The sequence below is a fragment of the Durio zibethinus genome, chromosome 1 (assembly GCF_047325235.1).
Source record: "Durio zibethinus cultivar Kanyao isolate XHJ-2024 chromosome 1, ASM4732523v1, whole genome shotgun sequence".
Classification (NCBI taxonomy): Eukaryota; Viridiplantae; Streptophyta; class Magnoliopsida; order Malvales; family Malvaceae; genus Durio; species Durio zibethinus.
In genome coordinates, this window is record NC_143162.1 from 34,353,182 (window position 1) to 34,376,407 (window position 23,226).

The following is a 23,226-nucleotide window of genomic DNA, read 5'->3' on the forward strand; positions in this document are numbered from 1 at the left end:
CTTAACACACATATTTTATTACATAATTTCATTCAACTGCCTTGTGGGAGATAGGAACCTTTTGAATACCAAAAGAGGAAAGTCTTTTGTCTTTGTGCTGGCAATATTTGCTAACTCTCGTTATATGCAGCTATACACGATTGGTAAAAGTGATTAGAGATAAGGAGCAAAACAAAATAATGTGATTAGGCATGCCCTCCGATTCCTATATATGGATTTCTGCTCCTATGATTATTTTTCTCCAGTTATGACTTAACCCAGCAAAAAAATAAAAAACTATTGGACATAAAAGCCTAATCTGTTGAGAAAGCATTAGGCGTTTGGATAATGGCTGCAGCCTGGAGGAGTCATCTCAAATTCACAGGATTCTTCAGAATTTCTAATTTTGTCCCACCTTCAAGTCCTGCTCCTTCTGGAAAGAATGATGGGTAGATATATAGGTAACTTTAGCGGGAAGACAGAGAATGGAGAACAGCATTATTGCATCGTAGACTTTAATCTGTAAGTGTTTGTGAAGAGGAACGGTTGTGAAACATCAGCCACAAGTTTATTTATTTGTTTTTAAGGTGTAAATCTGATGCCTAACAACATCCTGTTATTAAGTGAGGTAAAGATAATTTATATGTGGAGAGGAATGTCTCCCAAGCGCTTGTTTTCAACTATGATTCTGATCATGGGAAAAGAGTGGAAACTTGGTAAAAATTATTTTAAAATTGATGTTTAATAAAAATGTATAAAAGTTTTGTTATTGTAAACAGATAATGCATATATTTCTTTAAAAGAGTAATTTGTAACTTAAATTAAATAAACACAAAAAATACAATAGAAATGCTGGTTGTGTTTGGGGCTTTTCCCTCGCAAACATAGCAGAATATAGGCATGGGGTGAAAACATTTGTAGTACAAGAAACTGGTTTAAACAATAATGAATGTAGGGTAAGTACAAGTGTGGACTTCCTAAGGCATTAGCTAGCTCCAGAGAGATTTGAAACTTCAAATTGGATTATATCAGATTCTATGATCTTTACCGTTTCCAGCCAGCTTCTCATATTTCACAACAAATAAATGAAGATATAATCAAGGAAATTGTTGCAGCCAAACCGTGCAGGGAACCTGCTTGCATGCATGACCTGAATTCCCTTCAAAACTGTCTTAATTCCGAGGAAATGCCCTATGCAGGCATTATGTTTGTTATGGCTTCCTCAGTGATTTCAATCACATTCAAGTCAGCAAATTAGCCATTTAAGCTCCACTTTTGAACTTTAATTTGGACCATAAATATATCATCAAAGCCAAGTTGATTTTGAAGCTAAATCTTTCTTATGTTTAGAATGGAGAAGCATCAAGAATCAGAATGGGCAGAGGCACAAAGGCTTGCCATAAGCGTGGATCTTGTGGCGGCAACCAAGCAACAACTAAGATTTCTTGCTGAGGTTGATAGGAATAGCGGCCTCTACGATGGCCCTGCCTTAGACAGGCCATTACAGGTGAGCATTCTAATAAGTTCATTTCTTGCCTCCAATGATTTTCATTCCTTTGATTTTTGCTACAACAATGAAATTTTAGCCAGAAATTTCTTCTTTAATGACTATCATTTCCAAGTTTAGGTACAAATATTGTCGGCTTCCTCTGCTTGCCATACATGCTGAGTCATTGGTTTTGGAAGGCCCTTCGGTTGTGCTACTTGACTGTGAATGGATTTGGCATTGTCATAGGCTCAATCCGGTAAACTTTTTAAAACTTTGCAACCATGAATATAAATGCAACATTGCTTATATTTCTGTTTGCTTCAGGATTTGTCACAGCGGAGTTTACCAATTGGTATCTGTTGTCTTGTCAGGTGCGCTACAAGACTGATTGTGGGGAACTCTATGGGCGAATTCTTGAAAACCGGAATGTCATATCCTCAACTAGAGCAACTTGGAAAAAGCACACTGAAGAAATTTGGAAGAGGATGTATTCTAATGAGCCATACGAACTCAATATGAGTATCCATTCTCCGGCGAATGCTGAAAATTTCCTAAAAGCTTCAAAGACCACTGAGTATGATTAATTTCAGCTGTCAAGAGGCAACGTTCTTTCTTTTATCAGGTAAATAGGAAATTTATCCAAATTGGAGGATGTTCGAGTTTCAAAAGACTCTATCCAAATTGATTATTATTAGCACAACGATTGCTAAAATTTTGAGGAATTGGTCAAAATACTAACTTGAACAATTATAGAACTGATTGCTGCATTTGGCTTAGTTTTTAATCTCTCGCTTTACCAGTAAGGTTGGCAACAATATATGGAACAGGTATCCAGATCCCACATGAATGATGCTGTCTTTCTTGAAGGAGCTGTAGCCAGATACAAGGGTTTTCTGCATTTGATCCAGAGGAATTGGGAAAAATCTGCGAGACGTTTCTGTGTTCCAACCTATGACATCGACCTCATCTGGCACTCTCAACAATTGCAGCCTGTTTCTTACTGCAAAGATCTAGAGGCAACTTTGGGAAATATATTAGAGCATGATGACACAGATTCTGATGGAACCAAGGGTACCAAGCTGGACGATGGGTTTATCGAAACCACCAAACAGTGGGAAGACACATTTGGATCAAGGTATTGGAGGGCAGGATCAATGTACAGAGGCAATGCCCCATCTCCACTCGCAATCAACTTGTCTCAATTCGGTAATCTGAAGGAAAAGATAGCTCTATCCAATGAAAACCAAGACATTATCCAACTTCGCAGGAAAATAATTGTGGAGGTAGCCTCAAATATTTTTTCCAACAACTTCTAATAGAAAAGTTGTAACCCTTGAAGGACCCTGATAGGCGTCTCGTCGCCTCTAAATGCAGTTGGATTTCATTGTTCGGATTTTTTGGCCTTTTTTTTTTTTTATCTGTTTTTCAGATTATGCTAGAGATTGTGGGAGTCAAAGATCTACCTCACGGACATAAAGGAAGCCTCTTTGTCACAATTAGCAAGAAAAAACCAGAAACATTTTTAAACATGAAAAGAAGCTTAAGCATTTTGTCTGACACCAGGGAGAAACAAGTAGCTGTTTTCCAATGTGAACCCAGAGGGCATCTCGTCCTCGAACTAATGTCATCTACACCTTCTAGGCCAGCCATAACTAGACCTGTTAGAAAATTGGGAACTGCTTCAATCACTCCGAAGGACCTAGTAAACTCAGATTCTCAACTTTCCTCAGAAAAATGGTTTGATCTGCTGTCAAATTCTGTTCCGGCTGATTCCAAACCTGTTAGCCTACGAATCGCTTTCTCTTTCACTCCTCCAATCCCAGCACCCTACATGCTGCACATGGTTCAAACGCGTCCATTCTCTAATTCATGCTTCCCTCTTGTCCCTGCAACGTATCAGCATTTCAAAAGTTCTTCCTTCAGGGATGAGGCTGATCATGATGTAGTCAGCATGCAGATTACGTACATGACTCACAATCTTTGACCACTACGAGTTTCTCCGGAACAACAGAAATTTTTTTTTCATTTGTAGTAGTATAATTTATGCAGAGGCAATACCTATCTTGAGCTATGATGGATTCCTGTATTCAACTATTTGCCTGTTTTCTAATACGTCCCAGGGATTCTTTGAAAGAAGAGGCAAGAAACAATTGCCAGTCCAGAAAGGAAGCGATTGGTGTGACCCCATTTGGTGAAACACATGTGCTTCCAGAGTCTGCTGGAACAGGATGGTTTTTGATGAACTCCCATTGGTGGTCTCATGTTCAAAGAAATTTAATGAAAATGGCCATGCATTTGGGTTTAAAGGAAACCGAAACGTGAGTATCTAAACCTCCATTGGCTTTACTTATATTGTAAGGACTAGGTTCTTTTTAGTAGTTATTGCAGAAGGCGATGGCTTTGGAAATACCCAAGGCATTATGCTAGAATTATCAAATCTCAGGTAAGCATGGGATTAGTTTCTTCATCTAAAAATGCGTAAAATTTATCTGTATATTCTGGCTTCAGGTGATTGTTTTTCGAGGAAGAAAACTAGGGTATGAAATTAACGACGGCAAGAAGCAGAAAAATGAACAGCATTTCATGACAGCTGTAGAGTTCTCTATGGAAGATCCTTATGGAAAAGCGGTAGCTTTACTCAACTTTAAGTCTGGCATTATAGGGGTATATCAGCAACTTGGGCTGAAACAAGCTTCAATTCTCAATCATATAATTTCCCTTAATTATCACTGAATTTTAATTTTCGCAAACAGATCAATGAAGAATCGCTGGTACTACCCATGATTGTATTAGCTTTTACTACCCATGATTGTATTGGCTTTTCTACTTTCTTAAAGTTTAAGCAAGGAGGGCAGCGGTGGTATTACTACCATTTTAGAGAATTTAAGAGAAATGGATGGCGATTTGGAAAACTATGGGAAAAGCTCCAACAATGAAGAAGAAAGTGTTAACCAGCTTAGCACAATGGAAAAGGTGACAGTTGTTACTGGAAAAGTCAGAGTGTCTGACAGTGAAGCTGAAGCCATTGGTGTTGGAAGTAAGGACTCTTCATATGGAGTAATGTGTCGTAGCAATTATGGCCACGAAGATCTGGTTAAGAGTAGCCGTTGTGCGAGTGGGGGGTGGTGGTGGTGGCTGCGGAGGTAGTTTTGGAGGAAAATATGGAGTTAGCTGCGGAGGGGGCTGTTTGACTGGTGGTGCTTTGTGCAGGTCGGGAGGCGGTGCGTTGTGCAGGAATTGATTACGTCACGAAGGACAAAAAATGCTCGAAATTAGACATTCACTATTACCTGTTACAAACATTTGTATTAAATACTCTAATAAATGCACACCTTTACTCCTACGCTGTGTTTCGTTGCCAGACATAACTTGTGAAAGTAGAAAAAAGAATAGAGAAGGAAGTTGTTAACTGATGCACAAGACTCAAGCTAAAAAGTCTCAAATGGAACTTCTCCATTTTGTTTGTCCTTTATCATTCTGCATTTGTATTCAAAATAACTTCTGAGCTTTTTTTCAGCTCATTTCCTCTATATAAAATGCAACTCAGTCATTTCTGCTGAGTTACCAACTAGCATTTCAAATGTGCATATCAACGCCTTGGGTGGGATAAATTTTAGGATAAAAGTTAAAAAATATATATTACTTTACAATAATTGCATTCGAGTCTATTAATCACAATTCAGAATCACATAAAATTCATTAATTTTTGAATCCATCTTTACAAGCGATAGGAAAAAATTTGTAGATAAAATGCTAAAAAAACCACACAATGGCATTTCGAATGTACTTGTGGGCCCCTGCTATCATTTCATTCTAGAAGGGAAAAAAGTGTAGAAATTGCAGCAATGGGTGAAAGAGGTTACACCGAAGAAAAAGCAAAATCAGCTTTGATGCTCCTGTCTGGTAACTTGACTAGAATGCTTAAAGCAATGGACAAAAATACGGCACCCAAATACACCACAAGGTCAACAATCAATAAAAAGGACAATATCCACCACCAGCAGCAGCAATTCTCTCCCAAAAAGACAGACAACATTGGAGTAAAGAAATGTTTACAGTAATTACCAAAATCCATTTTCTTATACACATCAAACATTGTCAAAGGAAACAGTAACACCACCCAAAAAAATTAATAGTGAAATAAATTTAAAAAGGTTCCATAAGACATCAAAAGTTCACCAAAACCTATAAAAGCCAGAGTACTATTACTATATTATATATATTTATACTTAATAAACAAAACAATAATATCATATATTTTATTAAAATCAAACAGAAGGAGTTTGGGGAGGAACCTTAGCATTCACTGCAACCTTACCATCCTGATTTAACGCTGCAACATCACCCGTCGCCGCCGCCATCGGTGCCATTGCCTGGTACGGCGCTGCCGTGTAATACATCTGCCTTCCTGCCCCATCATAAGCCACCTGTACATAGCCTGACTCAGGAACGCCACCCTTCGGTTGCATGAATGAGACTCCCTCAGGGTAAGCCCCAACCTTTGTGGTTGGCACCGCATTGTAAACCGGCTGCTCTCGGTAAACATCCTGAACCACCCGCTGTACCCCGTAGTAAGGTTGACCAGCTGGTATGGTCACTTGCCGCAATGTAGGAGGCTGTTGATAAACTCCAGCTGTGGGAACCGGAATTAGGTAAACCGGCGGCAGGTCAGTTCCTAGGGCTGCTGCTGTGGCTGTGGGTACTGGATAAGCAGCGGTAGTTAAATGCCGCTCCGGCAAATAGGCTGTTGGAATCGGCATTTGTAACGGAGCTGATCCTGGAGCCGGTGACGTGGCGATTTTATCTGACATTTTATAATAATCTTGAGTATTGTAAGCTCTAGGATTTGATTCATCGATTTTTCTTTGTAAAATGCCTTGCTCTTGAGTAGCAGCAATATGCATCCTCTGTAATTCCTGGATCTGCCTCTGGATATCCGCCGGAGACACCATCGGGTCTGCGATCACGTGCCGGTCCTCCGATCCGCAGTCCGATCCTGCCGTCACATCCTTCGCAACCACCTCTTGAACAACCGCCGCCACCGGGGAAGGGACTGAATCTGGCAACTTCACCTTATCCAAACCAAAGAGGAAATCGGGATTCGCGGCCCGCACAGCCGCAGCTGGAGGCGAAGAACCATCAAGATCCTGAATCTGCACCGAATTCAAGGCGTCAACAAACCATTGCCTTTCCGACTTAACTTCACTCCCACCAAATCCCGATGCCACCAACGATGGATTCGACGGGAACAAAAACAGCCTCAACCTAGCCGGTTTCGCAGAGGCACGATGCAACCGGTCGTATTCTAACATCATGTGCCCGAGATCCTCATCATTGCTAACGGAAATCAAAGCGTCGAGATCCTCACCAGGAAGTTGGTACTTGAAACAAACCTCAGAATCACCACCGTAAAGAGAAGATAACTTAGCCATGATAGCAGAGAACTTGATATTGCGATCAACGGCCAGGATCTTCGTATCTCCACCGACATAAGCGAGTTGGTTATCGTGCGAACGCGGCTGGATTTTGCCCCCATAACTGCACATAAACTTAACCTTATAATTATTAGTATTAGTTGATGGAGGCTCGTCCCATGAATGGTTTTCGCAGTCAATTTCTCGAGAACGAGGCGAAGAGTCGCCGGAATCCGGATAAGAAGAGTAGGAGAAATTTTCCATTGGGGAAATTTTCAGAGGTTTTTTTTCTTCGAGAGGGGTTAGTCTTACGGTTCCATCGAAAGAACGAAAAACGGCTGAGAATTGAGGTTTGGTTATGAACGATGCGCGGATGGTGGACCCAGGTGGAGCTGTTTGATAAGCAAATGTTTGGTGGAGTTAATGGTTTTCCCTTAAAAAGTTCAATAAAATTAGTAATTATAAGCTCGTCAAAAGGGAAAAAAGTACTATGAATTTTTTATATAAAAGATTTATTTTTTTATACGTACAAGTTTGATAAAAAATTATTTTATTTCACGATTAAAATATCCTGCAGATCTCAAGATCAAAACATATAACAAATTTTAATGAAATTTATATTAAATTCATAAATTATTTATTTAAAAAAATATTAACAATAAAAATCAAATTTAAATCTTATAAACAAAATATTAAGTAATTAATTTTTGTTGATCCTTAACTAAATAACTATAATTTAATTAAACAATTAAATTTATGTACAGTAATAATTGAATTAAAATTTTAAAATCCTAAATTGAAGTCTCGTTAATTTAAAACTCAGTAATTTTGTTTATCCTTTAAATATTAAATTTGGTAAAGTTAATGAATCTCGTAACACTGCGACTGTTGTTTTTGTTTGGAAAATAGAGACATGACTAAATCGGTGGGCGGATGAAATCAGCTGCGGAGACCGTGCAAACTTTAAAATCTTTTTTTTTTTCCTCGAGTGATCCTTCAATTGTTTTGTCGGAGAAAGAATTTGAGAGCAGCGGAATGATTCGCTTTTGGTCTGCCACTAACCATGAGTGAAGTCATTGCTTCGCTGGGGCCATGGGGAATGGAATAGATAAAATCTAAAGCTACCAAACATGGAGAAAAAATGGGAAAAAAAAATGGAGTGAGAAGAGCGTTACAGTTTAAATTCGTGGAAATTACCATAGTTTAAGAAAGCATAAGATTTTGAAGGTTTTAAATTTGTTAGGGGTAATGATAGGCAGATGATAAGTCATTATCAAAGGGAAATGACTTTGAAGCACTTTTGTACTTTTATCCTACTCACTTCTCGGCTTACTATAATTTCGTGTAGACGAGGCTGGTCGCGTTGATTGTATAGATATTTTGAAGAATATAAATATTCTCTGAATTTCTCTTAGTATTTTTTTAAATATTTATATTGACTATATTTTTAAATATTTTAAATATATAATTTTTTAAAGTTATAATCGTAATTAAATATTATATTTATAAAATTAACTGAATTATTAATTATTATATTATAATCACATTATAATTATTAAATAATCAATTAATAAATTATAATATAACTAAACAACCAAATATATTAACAACAAATTTGAAGTTAAAGCCTCGTAGTTTTTTTTTTTAAATTTTATCACTATGTCACATTGGCTAAATGTATAATGTTCGAACCAAGCCTCCCTCTTCGGCAATGCCTTCATTTGAAAAAAACAAAAATTTTTAAAATTAAAAAAATGGGTATTTAGCCACTAACCCCACTTTTCTTTTATTTTTAATTAATTTAAAATAAAGAGAGATTAAATTTTTGCTAAAAAAAATGGAGATCTTATGCCAATCAATTGAATGAAATTAAGATGGTAACCGAATTTTCAAACTCTTGATAAACTTTGCATTTTAATGATTAATAACCTCAAATATTTTGGTGACATATTATTAAATTCCATTCACCATGCTCTTATATAAATAGGAGTTAATTTTTGTTTCATTTACATTTATTATATCAAGAAAGCAAAACACTACAATTGCAAACTATGGTTTCTTTCTACCTATTGTTGTTAATTAATTGTCTAATCCGTTGTCCATTCTTATTGGAAAATATTCAATTGTAAATTAGGTTGTTCTATTTCAAATTAAAATTAAGAGTAAATGTGCAATTTCTTTATTTACTTTATAGATAAATATATTTTTAATTTTTTTTAAATATGACATTTATATTTAAAATTTAAATATTACTACGTATAATTTTGTATTATCTCTAAATTAAAACATATTTTATGCAAAAAAAAAAAGTTTATAAAAAATAATTATTGCTCGAATTCAACATCTATTATTATTATTTGAACCTTTGTATATTTATTGTTACATCTCTTTATATTGATAGAGTTTCATTAAAAAAAATAAAAGAAAAGGCAAATTAATTGTTTAGATAGAATTGCTGCACCATCATAGAGTGTGGTCCTCTATTTTGGATTCTTATCAAGAGACTTTGTCATTATTTGTTAACTAATTGATGGGCCAAACCTACCAACTAACACTTTGCTTTCATCAGTCGTATATTGAGTATCACTGGTGTATTGACTAAGAATATAAATGATATATTAATATTTATAAATTATTTAAATTTAATTATAATAAAATTTGAATTAAAATTGATTATTATTGAATTAAATTTAAATTTAAATAATTTAATTTATTTATCAAATTAAATTAAAAATATTTAATATCTAATTTAAATAATTCGTGAATATAATCAAAATTTTATAAAGAAAATTGTAAAGGTTATTCTCTGACATGGGTGTTCTGCACTCAACAAAATTTTTAAGTACTTAATAAAATTGATCATCTCCTTCACTTGGGGATAAATTAATATCGCTTTCAAAATTCTGATTCCCAGCATTATCCAATAATGAATGTGCATTTGCACTTGTACTAAAGATCTTGCCAAGTGGGAAGGCAGAGGCATAAATTGCAGCAAATCAAATCTTCAATTTCCAAAGATGTCAGCACAGTGCCAATGAACATATGATTCCCTTTTATTGAAAGCTCAACTTGATTGTCAATCGCTCGGAATTCAAATAGTGGATACTTTTTACCAAAAATATCTTCATGCAACAACCTCCGATTCAATCCATCTTTCCTTTTAAAACCCGATTTTCTCTATCATCGTCACCATCATCGCCGCCACCACAACTTGAACCTCTAAGCCTGGACAAGTTACTAGTTCGAAGCATTGAAACTGCCACACGTCTCCCCTCTTAAATTGAAAAAACCTCTCTTGCAGCGAATGAAAAAACCTCTCTTGCAGCGAAGGGTCGGAATAGAGTTTTTTCCTATTTAACCACCAAAAAAGAGGCCGAGGGAGTCACAAAGGAGGGCCCATCCTTGGCATCTGCTTTTTGGAGGTCGAAGAAGATATCTTAGCAACTGGGGTTTGGATTTTTTTTTCTTAATTTGTAAATTTTTTACAGATGATTTTTATTGGTATGGAAGGTTTTTTTATTTATTTATATTTTATTTATATAAAAAATGACATGAAAATAATGTTATTTAGATTGCTTTACTTGAGGAAATAAATTTGAAAAAACTCTTATTAAGGACTAAAATTTTAAAATATACCACTTTAGGCAAAAACTCCTCAAGCGTTCCAAAAAGTCCTAACTCCAATTCGAAAAAAAAAATTATATACCAGCAACTTTAATAATGTTAGCCACAATCCTTTTGAACGTTTGAATTTGGAGAAAGGTCCAAAATGTCGAAAGAAAAAAAAAAAAAAAAAGAACGAAAGCAGCGGATACATATTAATGGAATTTGATCGAAGAAACCGAACCGGTTTTTTAATGGAAGACAATAATAGTATTGATTAGATGACAAATCTTATTTTTAATTTATTTCTACTGCAGAGGTCGAGATTCTCTCGTAAAATATAAAGAAAGAATCAAACAGTTAATTTTGTTTATTTATTTATTTATTAATTATATATGATTGTGTTTGAACGAGTTGGTAACTCATTTCATGGCAATCTATATTAGAGGATGATGTTGGGTTTGACTTTTTTTTTTTTTTAATATTTGATTGTATAATATATTTTTTTAATTTGAATTCAAACGGATCAATCATTTTGAATCGAATTGAATTCACTTATTTGGATCTGTTTATTTCTTTTGATTTTTAAATTTTATTTTTTAGTTTTTTAATATATTTACATTTGATTAAAAATAAAAGATTAAAAAAATTATTTTTAAAAATAAAAAAGTAATATAAAAATATTAATTTACTCAAAAAAATAAAAAGGAAAAAGGGATTAAATTAATATAATAACTAAAAACTTATCTGACAATATTTTAATTTAAATTTATGAAATCTAAAAATTGGATTTGGCAAAGGAGAGAGATAAACAGGCCATATAAAGCCCAAATGTTACAAGAATCCCTCCCATTCCCTAGTCCTTAAATCAAGCGAAGGACGACCCAAATCTGCAACTGCAAAACCCATGTCCATTGAAGTCGGCACGACACGAGGCGCCGTTTTCCTATTGATTTATTGATTTCTTCTCGTTGTAACGTCTTTCTGGAGCAGCACTTGAATCCGAAGTAGTTCGATCTGTTGTTTACTTGAAATCATGGTGAAAGCTGTGGTTGGAGAGGAAACACAACTCCAGCTAGCCGAGGATCGTCTCGCCCAATCTTCAATTCCCGCCCAGGTCCAATCCATTTTCTTTTTGAAATAAAAATTACAGAGAATAAATTCTTAATTTAATAGTAATTCCTCTTTGTCCGGTTATACGCGCAGGTTGGTCTGGTGATAGGGAAACTCAGCTCCACTCTCGACCGAGGCTTCGTGTTCTATTTAGTACCCACTCCTCAAAACGATGCTGGACAACCAGCTTGTTCGATTTTGGAGCCAGCTAAAGACAATAGGAAAAAGGGTTCGAAACCCAAATCTCAGACATCCGATTCTTCCTCTTTGGTCATTGACAAGGATTGGGTCGCTGAACATGCTCGCCAAGTAAATTTCCTTTGTTTTTTACTTTGAATTAGTGAATTGAATGTGTTTTTTTTTTTTCTTACTTAAATTACGTAAATGTTGTTGAATCAAGGTGTCAAGAATGATGGTGGGTGGAATCAAAGTAGTAGGTATTTATGTGTGGGCTAGTGAGGCCGCGTTCAAGAATTCTACCATGGTGCTTTGCCAGGTATTTTTTTTTTACCTTTGCTTCATTTTGTTAAAAGTTTGGCATGTTTTCATTTTTTAAAAATTGTATTGAAGTTTTTTTTTTCCCCACCAATTTATGATCCGGAATAAATGGATTGGTTTTTGCAGACTGTGAAAGGAGTTGCAGAAGCAGCATCCTTTTTGGGGGATGGCCTTGATGAAAGATTGCTTATTCACATATGTTATAGTCCAAGGAGGTATTTGATAAGATTTTAGTTCCATAATCATTTTTAGTTATAGATGTTTTGCTTTCTTCAATTATTAAGTTCATTTGCAATTTGACCTGAAAATTTTTAATTTTTTTTGTAGATGGACATGTCGAAATTGTACATTGTCCTCAAATATCACATCAAGCAGCTTGCGGCCTTGTGACTTCAAAATGGGAAGGGTCTTAAATTCCCTTCAAACTTTTAAGTGCTTGTACAACTTTGATCTTAGGTAACTTGTATTAACTATTCCTCTACTTTATCTTAATGGAACTTCTTTACCATCACAAAGTTCTATTATTCGGGTTGAGAATACCAGGTGAACTTGTCCATATGTCCAAGTGGAGTTCTCTCCACTTCCTTTGCCATATACTTTTCCAAGCTTGGTCACGACTTCTTTATTGTCCTTTTGGCTAAAAAATAAAGCTACCATATAACAAGACTTAAATTTCAACTTACTTTCTTGTTCACATTATTGGTTCTCTTGACGAATTTGTTGACATTCTTCAGCTGACTAATTCTAGCATCAAAACAATGTTTGTAGTCATTTCTCATTAACGAAGTTATGTTTCCCAGACTGCCAATATATCAAGAAAAAATATCAAAATCTGAGACGTTTAGTGATGTTCTCAGTAATGGAATTTCAATTTATGCAAAAGAGCTGCAAGTTGCAAAAGCCATGATTGATGGAAACCTGGTGAGAACCACTCTAATCTGCCCTTGCATTCCCAAGCATCTTATTTGTTAATGTTCTATTTTTATGGAATAATATCGTTACGTTTTAAATAAATTCTTCACCTTTCAACTAGTAATTGTTCCAGCCATATGTATATGTTTAGGTTGTTAATGATGAGACATGCATAACAGATGGTTTGCACGAAGTTGAATTGCTTCTACCATTCATGAAGGATATCTATATTGAAGGTGCTCTGGCCTTTTCAAGAACTTAATTACGTTTTCAACATTGTTAAATTATTATTTCTAACATTTAGTAATTTATTTATATTTTGTGAAGCATGCAGCCAGAAAGATGTTATAGGTGTTGTCAAATTTAGTGGCTCTGTATGTTCCTTTTCATTCTTGAATTCCAAGGAACCAATTTCACAAGCTGTTACTGATATAAAGGTACCCTATTACTTCTAATTTGGACTTTGTTTCTCGATTTAGATGATAACTTGATCTTGTTTTGATATTTCAACTTTCAAGTGTTGGAAATTCGTGTCCTGAGAAATAAATGGGATTAGATGTTGCATCTCTAGGGAAAATGTGTGTGGATGACCAAGTTAAGTATGTTTTCAAATGTTCATTTAAATGGATGTGTGTGGAACAGAAAATTTGGGTTCAGTATATGGAATTATCTGATTTTATTTCATTACAAATATGTCTTGAGATTCTAGGTTTCTACATTCTCTTGCACGTCAAAAGACACACATTGCCGTAAAATATGGTGCAATTTTTTCATGTAGTGTATTATTTTATCTTATTTGACATATAGTTCTTTTGGTACGCTTTAAATAAGCACCTAGCATTTTTTTTTCTTCCCCTTCTCTTTTTTTAGGTGCAGTTTCATTTCATATATATAACTGCCTAATTTCTCAGACAACCTTTTTGTAATTATTAAACATTGCCATGAGAACTTCTTGAAATGCTAATGTTCAAAGGTTATTTATATGTTCTCAATCCACGAAAAAGTAACGGTCTTATTATCTTAAGCGACATGGGTTTGATATTTTTGTCTTGTGCAATTGAATGGCTGTGATCAGGATGACATCATCAGGAGTTTGCAAAATAGGTTGGATATCATTTGTGATGAAGCAGATGAAGATCTAGGGCCACCTGACGATGGAATTAGGGAAGCAAGCGATGACTCATCATCTGAAAAGCCAATTTCCCAACTTGTTTTGTGTTCTTTGAGGTGCATCTTTTATTTTATTATTAAAAAGAACCTAACTAAGATTGGAATGTTTCTTTTTAAAAATAACCTAACTAAGGTTGGAATGTTTCTTTTCTGTCTCAGTCTATCAATTGCTAATTTTCTCTTTTCTCTATCAATCCATTTGATGAATGATGTATCTGTTGTTTAGATCCCTGTTATCGGCTCTTATCCACTGAAATACTGTGCATTGTTATTATTATGGCTTCATGCTACTAAATTTGAGATTTTCAACTATGTTGTGGCTGTGTTATTTATTGAATGATTATATATGCAGAAATGTAAGGTATTTACCACATGTGCACAAGCAACTTCCAAATTATGTATTCATGCTTAATTTCCCATGTTCAATTGCTTTATGCCTATTTTCTTTCCTCCATTTTCAAGCTAGGACCTAATAGATGGCCTGTTAATTCAGTCTTCTTTTACATTAACAAGTTGAAAGAATGATAATTTATATATAATACCCTTATTCTTTTTGCAACACTGATGATATCTAATGCATGCTAAACAATTTGAAACAGGAAAATTTGCAATTTTTCATTACCTCGGAGGGTCTTTGTTCCTTGGTTGGCGGGTTTATTTATCTGTGACCATCTACAATCATCTGAGACGCTCGAGGTTTGTCTTCTATTATTATTTCTTTACATTATCTTTTTATAATAATAACTCAATAAACATTTGATGAGCAAAAGAAATGATTTTCTGTTTTCTCCCAACAAAACATTAGAAGCTGAGTTCTTGACCCCCTAATTCATGTTGCTACCCCCCCCCTCTCAAATACTCTTTTTCTCTCTCTCACCTTGCTCTGAGAGATCGAGTTAAATTGTTGGATAATATATTTTTGTGTGCAATCTTCGAGAATTGAAGTATTTGTCCAATAAGCAAAATTTTCATTTGTTTGGAGATCATTCTGATCGGGTGCTTTCATGCTCTGGTAGGTTGTAAAAGATCATTGTGTTGAGTTGATGTCCATGGAAGTTCCAAATGATGCCTCAACAATCTTGGAACCTGAAGAAGAAGCCCTCAGAGTGATCACTAGATCTTTCTGGGATGTAGTCCTCCCCTCCTCTTCACCACCTAGCCCTTCACAAGAAAAGGGTGGAGAAATTACCAGCACAGAAAATAGCCAGAAAACTATCAAGGCACCCTATGTCAACTTCATCCCTGCTGTTTTCGTCCTCCTCCTCTCGGTTTTAGTAGGTTACATGCTTGTCAGGAACTCATACTAATATGGAGTATTCTGGGAATCATATCAAGTAGTGTTCGATTTAAGTTTCGAATTGTTGTCAAAATTTAAAATAAAAATAAAAATAAAAGAAAAATTTTGTTCTCACTATGTGGACTCGTTTGAAAGAAATGGCTATTGTATTAAGATGAGAAAATGTCCATTTGAGTTTTCTTTCTTTTGTCCTAATAAAAAATGTTGTTGCTAGTTTTAAGTGGTTGGTAACTTGGTGTTAAGGATTTGATAATATTTGTTTGAGTCATTTTGTTCCATTTTCAACAGAGACAAAGATAGGAAAACAAAAAAAGAAATGTTTATTGTCCATGAATTATTCCAATCAGTTACAAAGTTTGGCCAACAGGCAACGGGAAAGGAAGTGTACATATTTATTTGTATGAAGAATAAATAACAATATGTTATCAATGAATTATTTTACAATGGAAACAGACTTCTATTGGTCAAATTATACTTTCAGAAATGAAAAAGAAAAGAATACAAATTTGATAAAAAAATATGAAAAAATCCTGGAGAGTTAAACGGTGAGTCTATTGTTTGAAGAGTCACTGAGTCCAATTAGCTGGAGACTTCCTTTCTCAACACGTTCTCTTTTGCAACATCTCTTGGTGAGCAAAGCTGTGAATCTGCTCCTATTAGACTGCATGTTCAAAACGGTAAGTGAGCTTTTGAAATTAAGGGTACAAGGTTGTCTAAACTCTGAATATCTCTAAATTTGACAACAAAATGCTTACCTTTTATCCACTATGACCACCGAACGAAGCTCACAATTACCAAAGCTGAAAACACAGTTTATATCAGAGACTTCAAGAAACTTTGAAAATTTCAAGCCAAAGAATCTTTATTCAAGTTTTGTCTAAAGGAGAGAAGAACAAGGAGAATTAAGGCTTACCGTTTGCATAAATTTGATCTAACTGTTGGATGACAGTCATTTCCAAGTACATTTAGTATATGTTGAAGGATTATGCCATGGCTCACAATAACAATCTCCTGCTCTGGCCTTGTCCACAGCCTGCAGGAACATGGGATAAAAATTGAAAGAAAGTTGAATTAGTAATGTAATAAACTAGAGCTTAATTTTGTTTTCCCAAGAAAAAAATATTGCAGCCCTAAGATCTATTTCTGATTGTTTCCGAAGAAAATTGTGAGTTACCATTTCATAAACTGGACCATCCGTGCAGCAACTTCCTCCTCAGGCTCTCGAACGTCCGGATTCCACATATTGTCATGTTCACCATCCATCTGAACAAAGATCAAAATATCAAAAGGTACATAAAAATTCTGTTCTTAATTCTTATGAAAAATCTTGTTTAAATATAGATTGGGGCTGAAGAACTTGCCATCGAAAAATCAATTGAAGGGAAAAGAGCCTGACACTCGCTGACCCTTCTCCTCATATCACAAGGACGAACGCCCTGCAGTGAAGGAAATGCATCAATGTTATGGAAGTCCAAACGTGGTTGGAATTAGGGTTTCAGGCAATTAATAAAAGGTTAAGAAAGCGTAACATGATAGGTCGAAGCCATACCAGGCGGTCTCGGCAAAGCTCAACTGCCATAATTTGGGGGCAGTTGAGAGCTGATATTGCAGAAAAATTTTCATTCCCTCCATCTTCATGGCTTTCACTACCAAAAACTCCAATAGCAGTTTGCATGGTCCTGCGCAGTGATCATTACACCATCAAGCAATCGTGATTTAGCAACGTAAAATATTGCTTTGATTTCCTTTTCAGAGACATAGATCCAAAGATCCCATTGAGTTTGGGATGGAACATCATAAAAACAACTAATCTCACAAAATAAGCCCTGAAGAAGGAAGTTGAGATTAGGGCAAGAATCGATCAGTTTTATACCTGTACAACGGGGAAGTGACGACTAACTCAATCCTCCTAAGCAGCCCACTAGCATGAACATCATTGCGCAGTTTAGCAACCTACAATAAAAAATGGAAAAGATAATTAAACACGATTGTATCACATCAAAAAATAGATGCGGATCAATCATTCAGGTTTAGAAGGATCATGATGAGGTCATGACAGATTGATGATAACAAGCCATTAATCACTAGTTCATTACCTGCTGCAAGCCAAGTGGGGAGAGTTGTGCATCAAATAGGTGAGGAGACAACAGTGCCTCGCGATTCTTGTCTCCTTCCACATTATGCATAGCTTGTCCATGCCTCACCTGAAAATATTATAATCCATGGTTTAGATCATGTGTTCCAATAAATACTCTACCAAACAAGGCACTTAATTATAATATTAAAAGAATCGGTATTGCTACATATACATACCAAGTGAATAATTTTGCAACGCTGCCATGGGTATGGAAATTGAGCTGCAGTGGTATTCATTTTCTGCAAATGGAAATTAAATTTAAGTGATAGAAGTGCTTGTAAATTACAAAAAGATGGGAAATAATGGAGCAGAAAAAGATATGGGTGTTGGTAAAAGACACAAATGGCTGGCTAGAAATGAGAAATTGTAATGGGAGGAAGTGAAGGCATAAAACGCTGCAGGCTACAACATACATATATAGGGAGAGTAAGAGACTTTCTGGTCAGTATTTTCTAGGATGGTTCATAATCTCTACGTACGTGACTCCTACTTGAAAATGTAATTATAACAGAATTGTAAGAGCATATTCGGTCGTCAGTAAAGAGGAAGGAAAATGGATGGAATCTAAGGAGGAAACAGCGAGAAAGCCCAATATTTCGTAGAAACAAATACTACAATACCATTCAAATTCCTACACATTTCGTAGAAAACCCTCAAAGAATATACATATATTTATAATCATATGAATATCATTGCATGCAACTGCAAGTCTTAGCCTGACTTACCAGAAAACTGAGGGAAAAGAAAAGAAAGAAATCAAGGGAAACTAGAGACTTTGGGACCCGAAGAAGGCTTTTGAAACCTTGAAAACTTGGCATAACGCCCAGGGCGGGTTAGAGGGCTTAAAATATATAGAGTGAAACAGGAAAGAAAAGTAATGTGGATGTAGGGGGTTAATGGGTTTACTTTGATTTGATTAATTCTTGGTAATATTATTCAATCCATGCAAACGTAAATAGGGGATCCTTTAGACGTTAGACTCTCTGTGTTTTGTGTGAACCCTTATTCTTTACGCGCGACTCAAAAGTCTTCACCATGGTCTTCATCGGTACGGTTTTTCTTTCTTTTTTTCTTTTTTTTCCTTCCTTTTTTTTTCCTAGCTTTTTCTTTTAAAATGCCATTGCAATTTACTCGGCGAGACCAAATCCCTATTTGCTCTATTAGAACCTAGGAAACAGTCAAACACTAGGTATATCTACCTTAATTATGTAATTAATAATTGTATTAAACATTTGTACGTTCATTTTTTATGCCGTGACTATAATTTTTTAATTCTATAAACTAGATTAAGTCACGTATTTCACTTTTTTTTTTTAATTTATTTTTTGTTTTTAACTACTAAATTTGAATGACTAAATACATTAAATAAAATAATATTTTTCTTAAAATAATCACTTGACCCCAAATTTATGGGTAAGCAGTTGTTTACCAAAACCCATTTTCATATAAATGTTTTATTTTTTTATAAAGGAGACTGTAATTTAAAAATAAAAAAAAATTTGTAAGTGTTAAACTTTAAATTTTTTAAAGATAATTCTATGAATTAACTAAATTAAGAATTTCATATGAGTGTTCTATGTTCATATATATATATTTATATATATATATATAGGAAGACTTAACGTAACTTTTCTATATTTTTTTATCATTCTATCAAAGTTAAATTCATGATTAATTTGAATAAAAATCATATTTTTAATTTTAATAATTTTGATCAAAAGATAAAAAAATGTAACATTTACAGTGAATTCCTTTATATATATATAAATATATATATTATACAAAAGGCAGTGGTGGTTGCTTGCAATTAAGAGACAATGGCTGGAGACTGAAGTAAACATGTGTTGCTTTCCCTTGTAGAGATATTATAGAATTAACCAAACAAAGTAAAGAAAAAATAATTAAAAAAAAAAGAATATAAAAGAAACACAAACTGAAAAAGTAAAGTTTTCTCTGTAGGCATGGAGGCAATCATAAAAAAAAAAAAAAAAAAAAGGAAGGCAATCAATAAAGAATAATTCAACAAGAGTGACCCTACAAAACCTTTTGTTAAGAGGCAGTTAATTGGGTATTCAAAGTTCAAGCCCATATAATTGCTGACTTTTGTTTTACGTAAAGCATGCGTACACACACATAAATGTTACCAATAATGATGACCAAGTCAATCGATCTAGTTGGGCTGTGCTACATATAGCGCAATATGCAAGCAAAGGAAAAGCCCAATGGAGAAAATCCCTGCGTGGACAGCTTCAGGAATTAGTAGCTTCGTTCATGTGATAGAAAAAGAAAAGAAAGAAAAAAAAAAAACTTCAATTAAAAAATAATTTAATTAATATAAATTCATAATTAATAATTTAAAAAAGATATAAAATATTTACTTAAAAGTTGTTAATTAAATCAGGATTACTATTTTTTTTTACTATTAAAGAAAGAAATTATTTATATTATTTGCTTAAAATATGTTTAATTATAGATGAACTAGTTTTTTTACCCATGCCATGGAATTTTCATAATTTAAAATTTTAGTTCATACTATTTTTTATATTATATATAGATAAATAAAAATATTCTTAGTCATCTATAATTTATATTTTAAAATTATAACAGCCATCCATATATAAATTATTGTGAAATAATTAAAATAAGTATTATGAAAGCTTTGAATTACAAAAATAAAATTACATACAAATTTCATTGAGAAAATCAATCTCTTATTTATAATTACATATATTTTTAAAAGTATATTTTTTTTAGGTATAAAAACTAAAATTTACACATATGATATATCATGAAATATTTTTTCATGTTTGATTTTGAAATTTTATCATGCCAAACTTTTGTGAGGAAAATCTAATTGTTCTATATTTTATAAAGAAGAAAATATTAATTTTGAAAAGGTATCATAAATATATATTTGATAATTATTTAATTTTAAAAAAATTTAAACTTTTAAAAAAGTAGTTTATCTAAGTTTAATTTTAAATTAAGATAAAAGAGATTAATAAAGTCTTAAATTTAGATATGTGTGTAATTTTAAATTGAAATAAAATATTTTTTATTTTTAATTATAGAAAAATATAAAATATCTTTTTCTTTTATTTTAAATTATAGAAAAATAATGTTTTAAAAAAATCATATGAAAATAAAGACAAAAAACAATGGTTCAACCATAAATTTTATTTATTTAAATTTATATAAATATTGATTTACACAATGTATCATTTTTTATGATTCGTAAGATTTAGAAATTTTTTGAATTTTGTATTTCATATATATGGATAAGATTGATTTATAAAATATATTTTTTCAAATTTAAATTAGGATAAAACTTATATACTTTGAAAGATTTGAACAAATGTAAATCATGAAACTTTAAATTTTTTTAAAATTAAATAATTAATTAAATAAAGTTATTTAAAACCATCTTATGTGTCAAAAATATAAATTATTTATCTATGTGTCTGTGTAAACAAATTTTATTATATTTTTATATATATTATAATATAATATTTCATATGATTGATAAAAAAGAAAAAGTCAAGTAACGAGACCAATATGCACGTTCGATTCCTCAATTTCTGAATTGGGTTTCATTCAATTGGGCCAAAATGAGTTTTACTTAATTCCAAAGTGGTGCTTCAAAGTGCAAACTGTGGAAGGAGGAAAGTAATATTAATTCTTGTCCCACTAATTAATATGGGCCTAATATAAGGTAAAACCGTCTAAAACTAAACAAATATTTGGGCCCTTCACTGTTCTAAACTGTTCATGAATTTAATATGATTTAGGGGGCTTTACTTTTGGATGAAGCCCAACTACCCAACCTTGTTTTAAGCCCATCACATCCACTGGATAAGACTAGGATGACAGTTGGATTAAATATGGACATACAGTTAAAGGACTAATTTGCTTGTGTTATTGTGATTGAATAAAATTTGTGTTTGAAAAATAATTTCGAGAAAGTATTGTGAAAAGTTGTGATTTGAAATTTTCGAGCATTTGATATTATTGTGAAATGTATTATAAAAAATTAAACTATTTAAAAAGATATGATATCTGAAGTTAATTATTAATTTTATCACTTGAATAGTCGTTTGATCATTTCATCTCAAATGATGGTTGGAATGACAAAACCACTTATCGAAAAGACTTTGTTTTTGAGTGATAAACCTACGTGTTAAAGCTCTTTTGGACCCCAACGATGTCACTTTTGGTATTGCGTTTGGTCCGAAAAGCAAAGATGATAATGGATAAAATAAAAATGGTTATTCGATGCCATTTGATTTGATTATGTCCAATTCAAATAGTTATAAATAATTAATTAATGAATTTGGATAGCAAATTTATTATTTGTAATAAATTTTAATATTTTTTAGATAGTAATCTCTAGTTATTTGATATCTGAATTTGTTTAAATTTTTTAACGGATAATATCAAATGTCAAAATTTGTTATCCGTTTAAATATGTAAAATATATAAAATTTTATACTTGTGAAAAGATTAGAACCATAGCAAATAATTTTTATTTGTTATTAATTAAGAGTAAATTTAAATTTTAAATTTAATTCTTTTTTATTTTATATTTTGACAAAAAAATTAAGTAAACATATATTTTAACGGATTTAAATATTTAAATGATATAATACTTATTTAATTATATATATATTTATATAATAATATTAAATTTAAACAAATAATTAAAAAGATTCAACTATTGAAAGTAAAATTTAATTTAATTAATTTATATAATCACTTTTAAAAAATGATATTCAATAAATATAATATTTAAATTTTAATATCTGTAATCATTTAAATTTATATAATCACTTTTAAAAAATGATATTCAAACTGTAACTTATGTTTTTTTAAAAAATAAATTATGATACCATAAAAATTAAACAAATTCGAATCAAATACCTTAAAAGTAACGAAAAATGTGCACTGAAACGCAATGCCAAAGTGGCTCCAAGTCATGTTGGTCAACATTGGAAACTTTTGTCCCCAAAACCAACAAAGCTACAAGAAATTTCTATGTTAAGTCTTAGTCATTCTCCACCGTCTGCCACAAAACCTAATTAAAATTGCAAGACGGCTTGACTAATGATCCATAGCAACCAAAAAAAAAAAAAAAAACTTTTTGTAGTATCTCTCGTGTCAGCTGACTAAGTTTCCATAGTCATCATTTTGCCAAATTGATGGCATTATTCTTATATGCGCTATATAAAAATTATTCCTCGTGCAACAGCTTTGGTGGGGCACGCATTCAAGCTCCGTCCTTGAGAGTGGAGCCCTAGATTTTTAGTGCCGGTATTCACCCGTAGCCTTCGAAAGCTTCCCCTCATACGACAGGTTAATTGATGTTGGGGCCGGGTGGAGTTGATCAATTTGTTGCTCTAGCATGCAAGGAGTCGACAAATGTAGGTGGAACCAAATCATGGGAGTTTACTTTATATTAGACATGTTCCATTGTTAATCATTTACATCAATGAGATCAATATTAACGCTTAAGGTTTTTGTGTCTAACTTGTGAGCAAATTTTAGATCAAGTAGTGCTTGAAGATCGTCTTAGGTAATTCAATAGATTTCCAAGGGTTTAAGTTTATTTTTATATATA

At 33.1% G+C, this 23,226-nt stretch overlaps 3 protein-coding genes and 1 pseudogene across 4 annotated transcripts; 2 read left to right on the forward strand and 2 right to left on the reverse strand.

The window, feature by feature from the left end:
• Positions 1 to 103: 103 nt before the first annotated feature.
• On the forward strand, positions 104 to 5,350 carry LOC111310807 (glycine-rich domain-containing protein 1-like; annotated as a pseudogene).
• A 243-nt stretch (positions 5,351 to 5,593) lies between these two features.
• On the reverse strand, positions 5,594 to 7,304 carry LOC111310808 (uncharacterized). Its single transcript, XM_022910204.2, has one exon. It carries the CDS (start codon positions 7,144 to 7,146, stop codon positions 5,737 to 5,739), a length of 1,410 nt encoding a protein of 469 aa, XP_022765939.2. The 5' UTR covers positions 7,147 to 7,304; the 3' UTR covers positions 5,594 to 5,736.
• A 4,035-nt stretch (positions 7,305 to 11,339) lies between these two features.
• Positions 11,340 to 15,589, forward strand: LOC111312486 (uncharacterized). Its single transcript, XM_022912784.2, has 11 exons — positions 11,340 to 11,602; positions 11,692 to 11,907; positions 11,999 to 12,094; positions 12,223 to 12,311; positions 12,424 to 12,552; positions 12,897 to 13,017; positions 13,160 to 13,244; positions 13,336 to 13,445; positions 14,084 to 14,235; positions 14,778 to 14,874; positions 15,195 to 15,589. The coding sequence occupies exons 1-11, from the start codon at positions 11,522 to 11,524 to the stop codon at positions 15,483 to 15,485; spliced, it is 1,467 nt and encodes a 488-aa protein (XP_022768519.2). The 5' UTR covers positions 11,340 to 11,521; the 3' UTR covers positions 15,486 to 15,589.
• A 185-nt stretch (positions 15,590 to 15,774) lies between these two features.
• Positions 15,775 to 18,768, reverse strand: LOC111312487 (phosphoglycerate mutase-like protein 1). 2 transcript variants are annotated; one of them, XM_089766434.1, is made up of 10 exons: positions 18,338 to 18,768; positions 17,789 to 17,851; positions 17,572 to 17,679; positions 17,349 to 17,428; positions 17,025 to 17,154; positions 16,837 to 16,911; positions 16,650 to 16,738; positions 16,389 to 16,508; positions 16,231 to 16,275; positions 15,775 to 16,136 (listed from the first exon to the last, which is right to left on the reverse strand). In XM_089766434.1, exons 1-10 carry the CDS (start codon positions 18,428 to 18,430, stop codon positions 16,055 to 16,057), a joined length of 885 nt encoding a protein of 294 aa, XP_089622560.1. In that variant the 5' UTR covers positions 18,431 to 18,768; the 3' UTR covers positions 15,775 to 16,054. The 2 variants fall into 2 exon arrangements, with proteins under 2 accessions (XP_089622560.1, XP_089622562.1); XM_089766436.1 differs by lacking the exon at positions 16,231 to 16,275.
• Between the last annotated feature and the right edge of the window lie 4,458 nt (positions 18,769 to 23,226).

Excerpts from the sequence above, each read along its gene's own strand:
- LOC111310808 (XM_022910204.2), bottom strand. The coding sequence starts at position 7,146 with ATGGAAAATTTCTCCTACTCTTCTTATCCGGATTCCGGCGACTCTTCG.
- LOC111312486 (XM_022912784.2), top strand. The coding sequence starts at position 11,522 with ATGGTGAAAGCTGTGGTTGGAGAGGAAACACAACTCCAGCTAGCCGAG. Across the intron at positions 11,603-11,691 it reads AATCTTCAATTCCCGCCCAG|GTTGGTCTGGTGATAGGGAA; the intron begins GTCCAATCCATT and ends TTATACGCGCAG. Across the intron at positions 13,446-14,083 it reads AAGCTGTTACTGATATAAAG|GATGACATCATCAGGAGTTT; the intron begins GTACCCTATTAC and ends GGCTGTGATCAG.
- LOC111312487 (XM_089766434.1), bottom strand. The coding sequence starts at position 18,430 with ATGCCAAGTTTTCAAGGTTTCAAAAGCCTTCTTCGGGTCCCAAAGTCT. Across the intron at positions 17,429-17,571 it reads CCCCACTTGGCTTGCAGCAG|GTTGCTAAACTGCGCAATGA; the intron begins GTAATGAACTAG and ends TTTTTATTGTAG. Across the intron at positions 16,739-16,836 it reads CTTCAATTGATTTTTCGATG|ATGGATGGTGAACATGACAA; the intron begins GCAAGTTCTTCA and ends ATCTTTGTTCAG.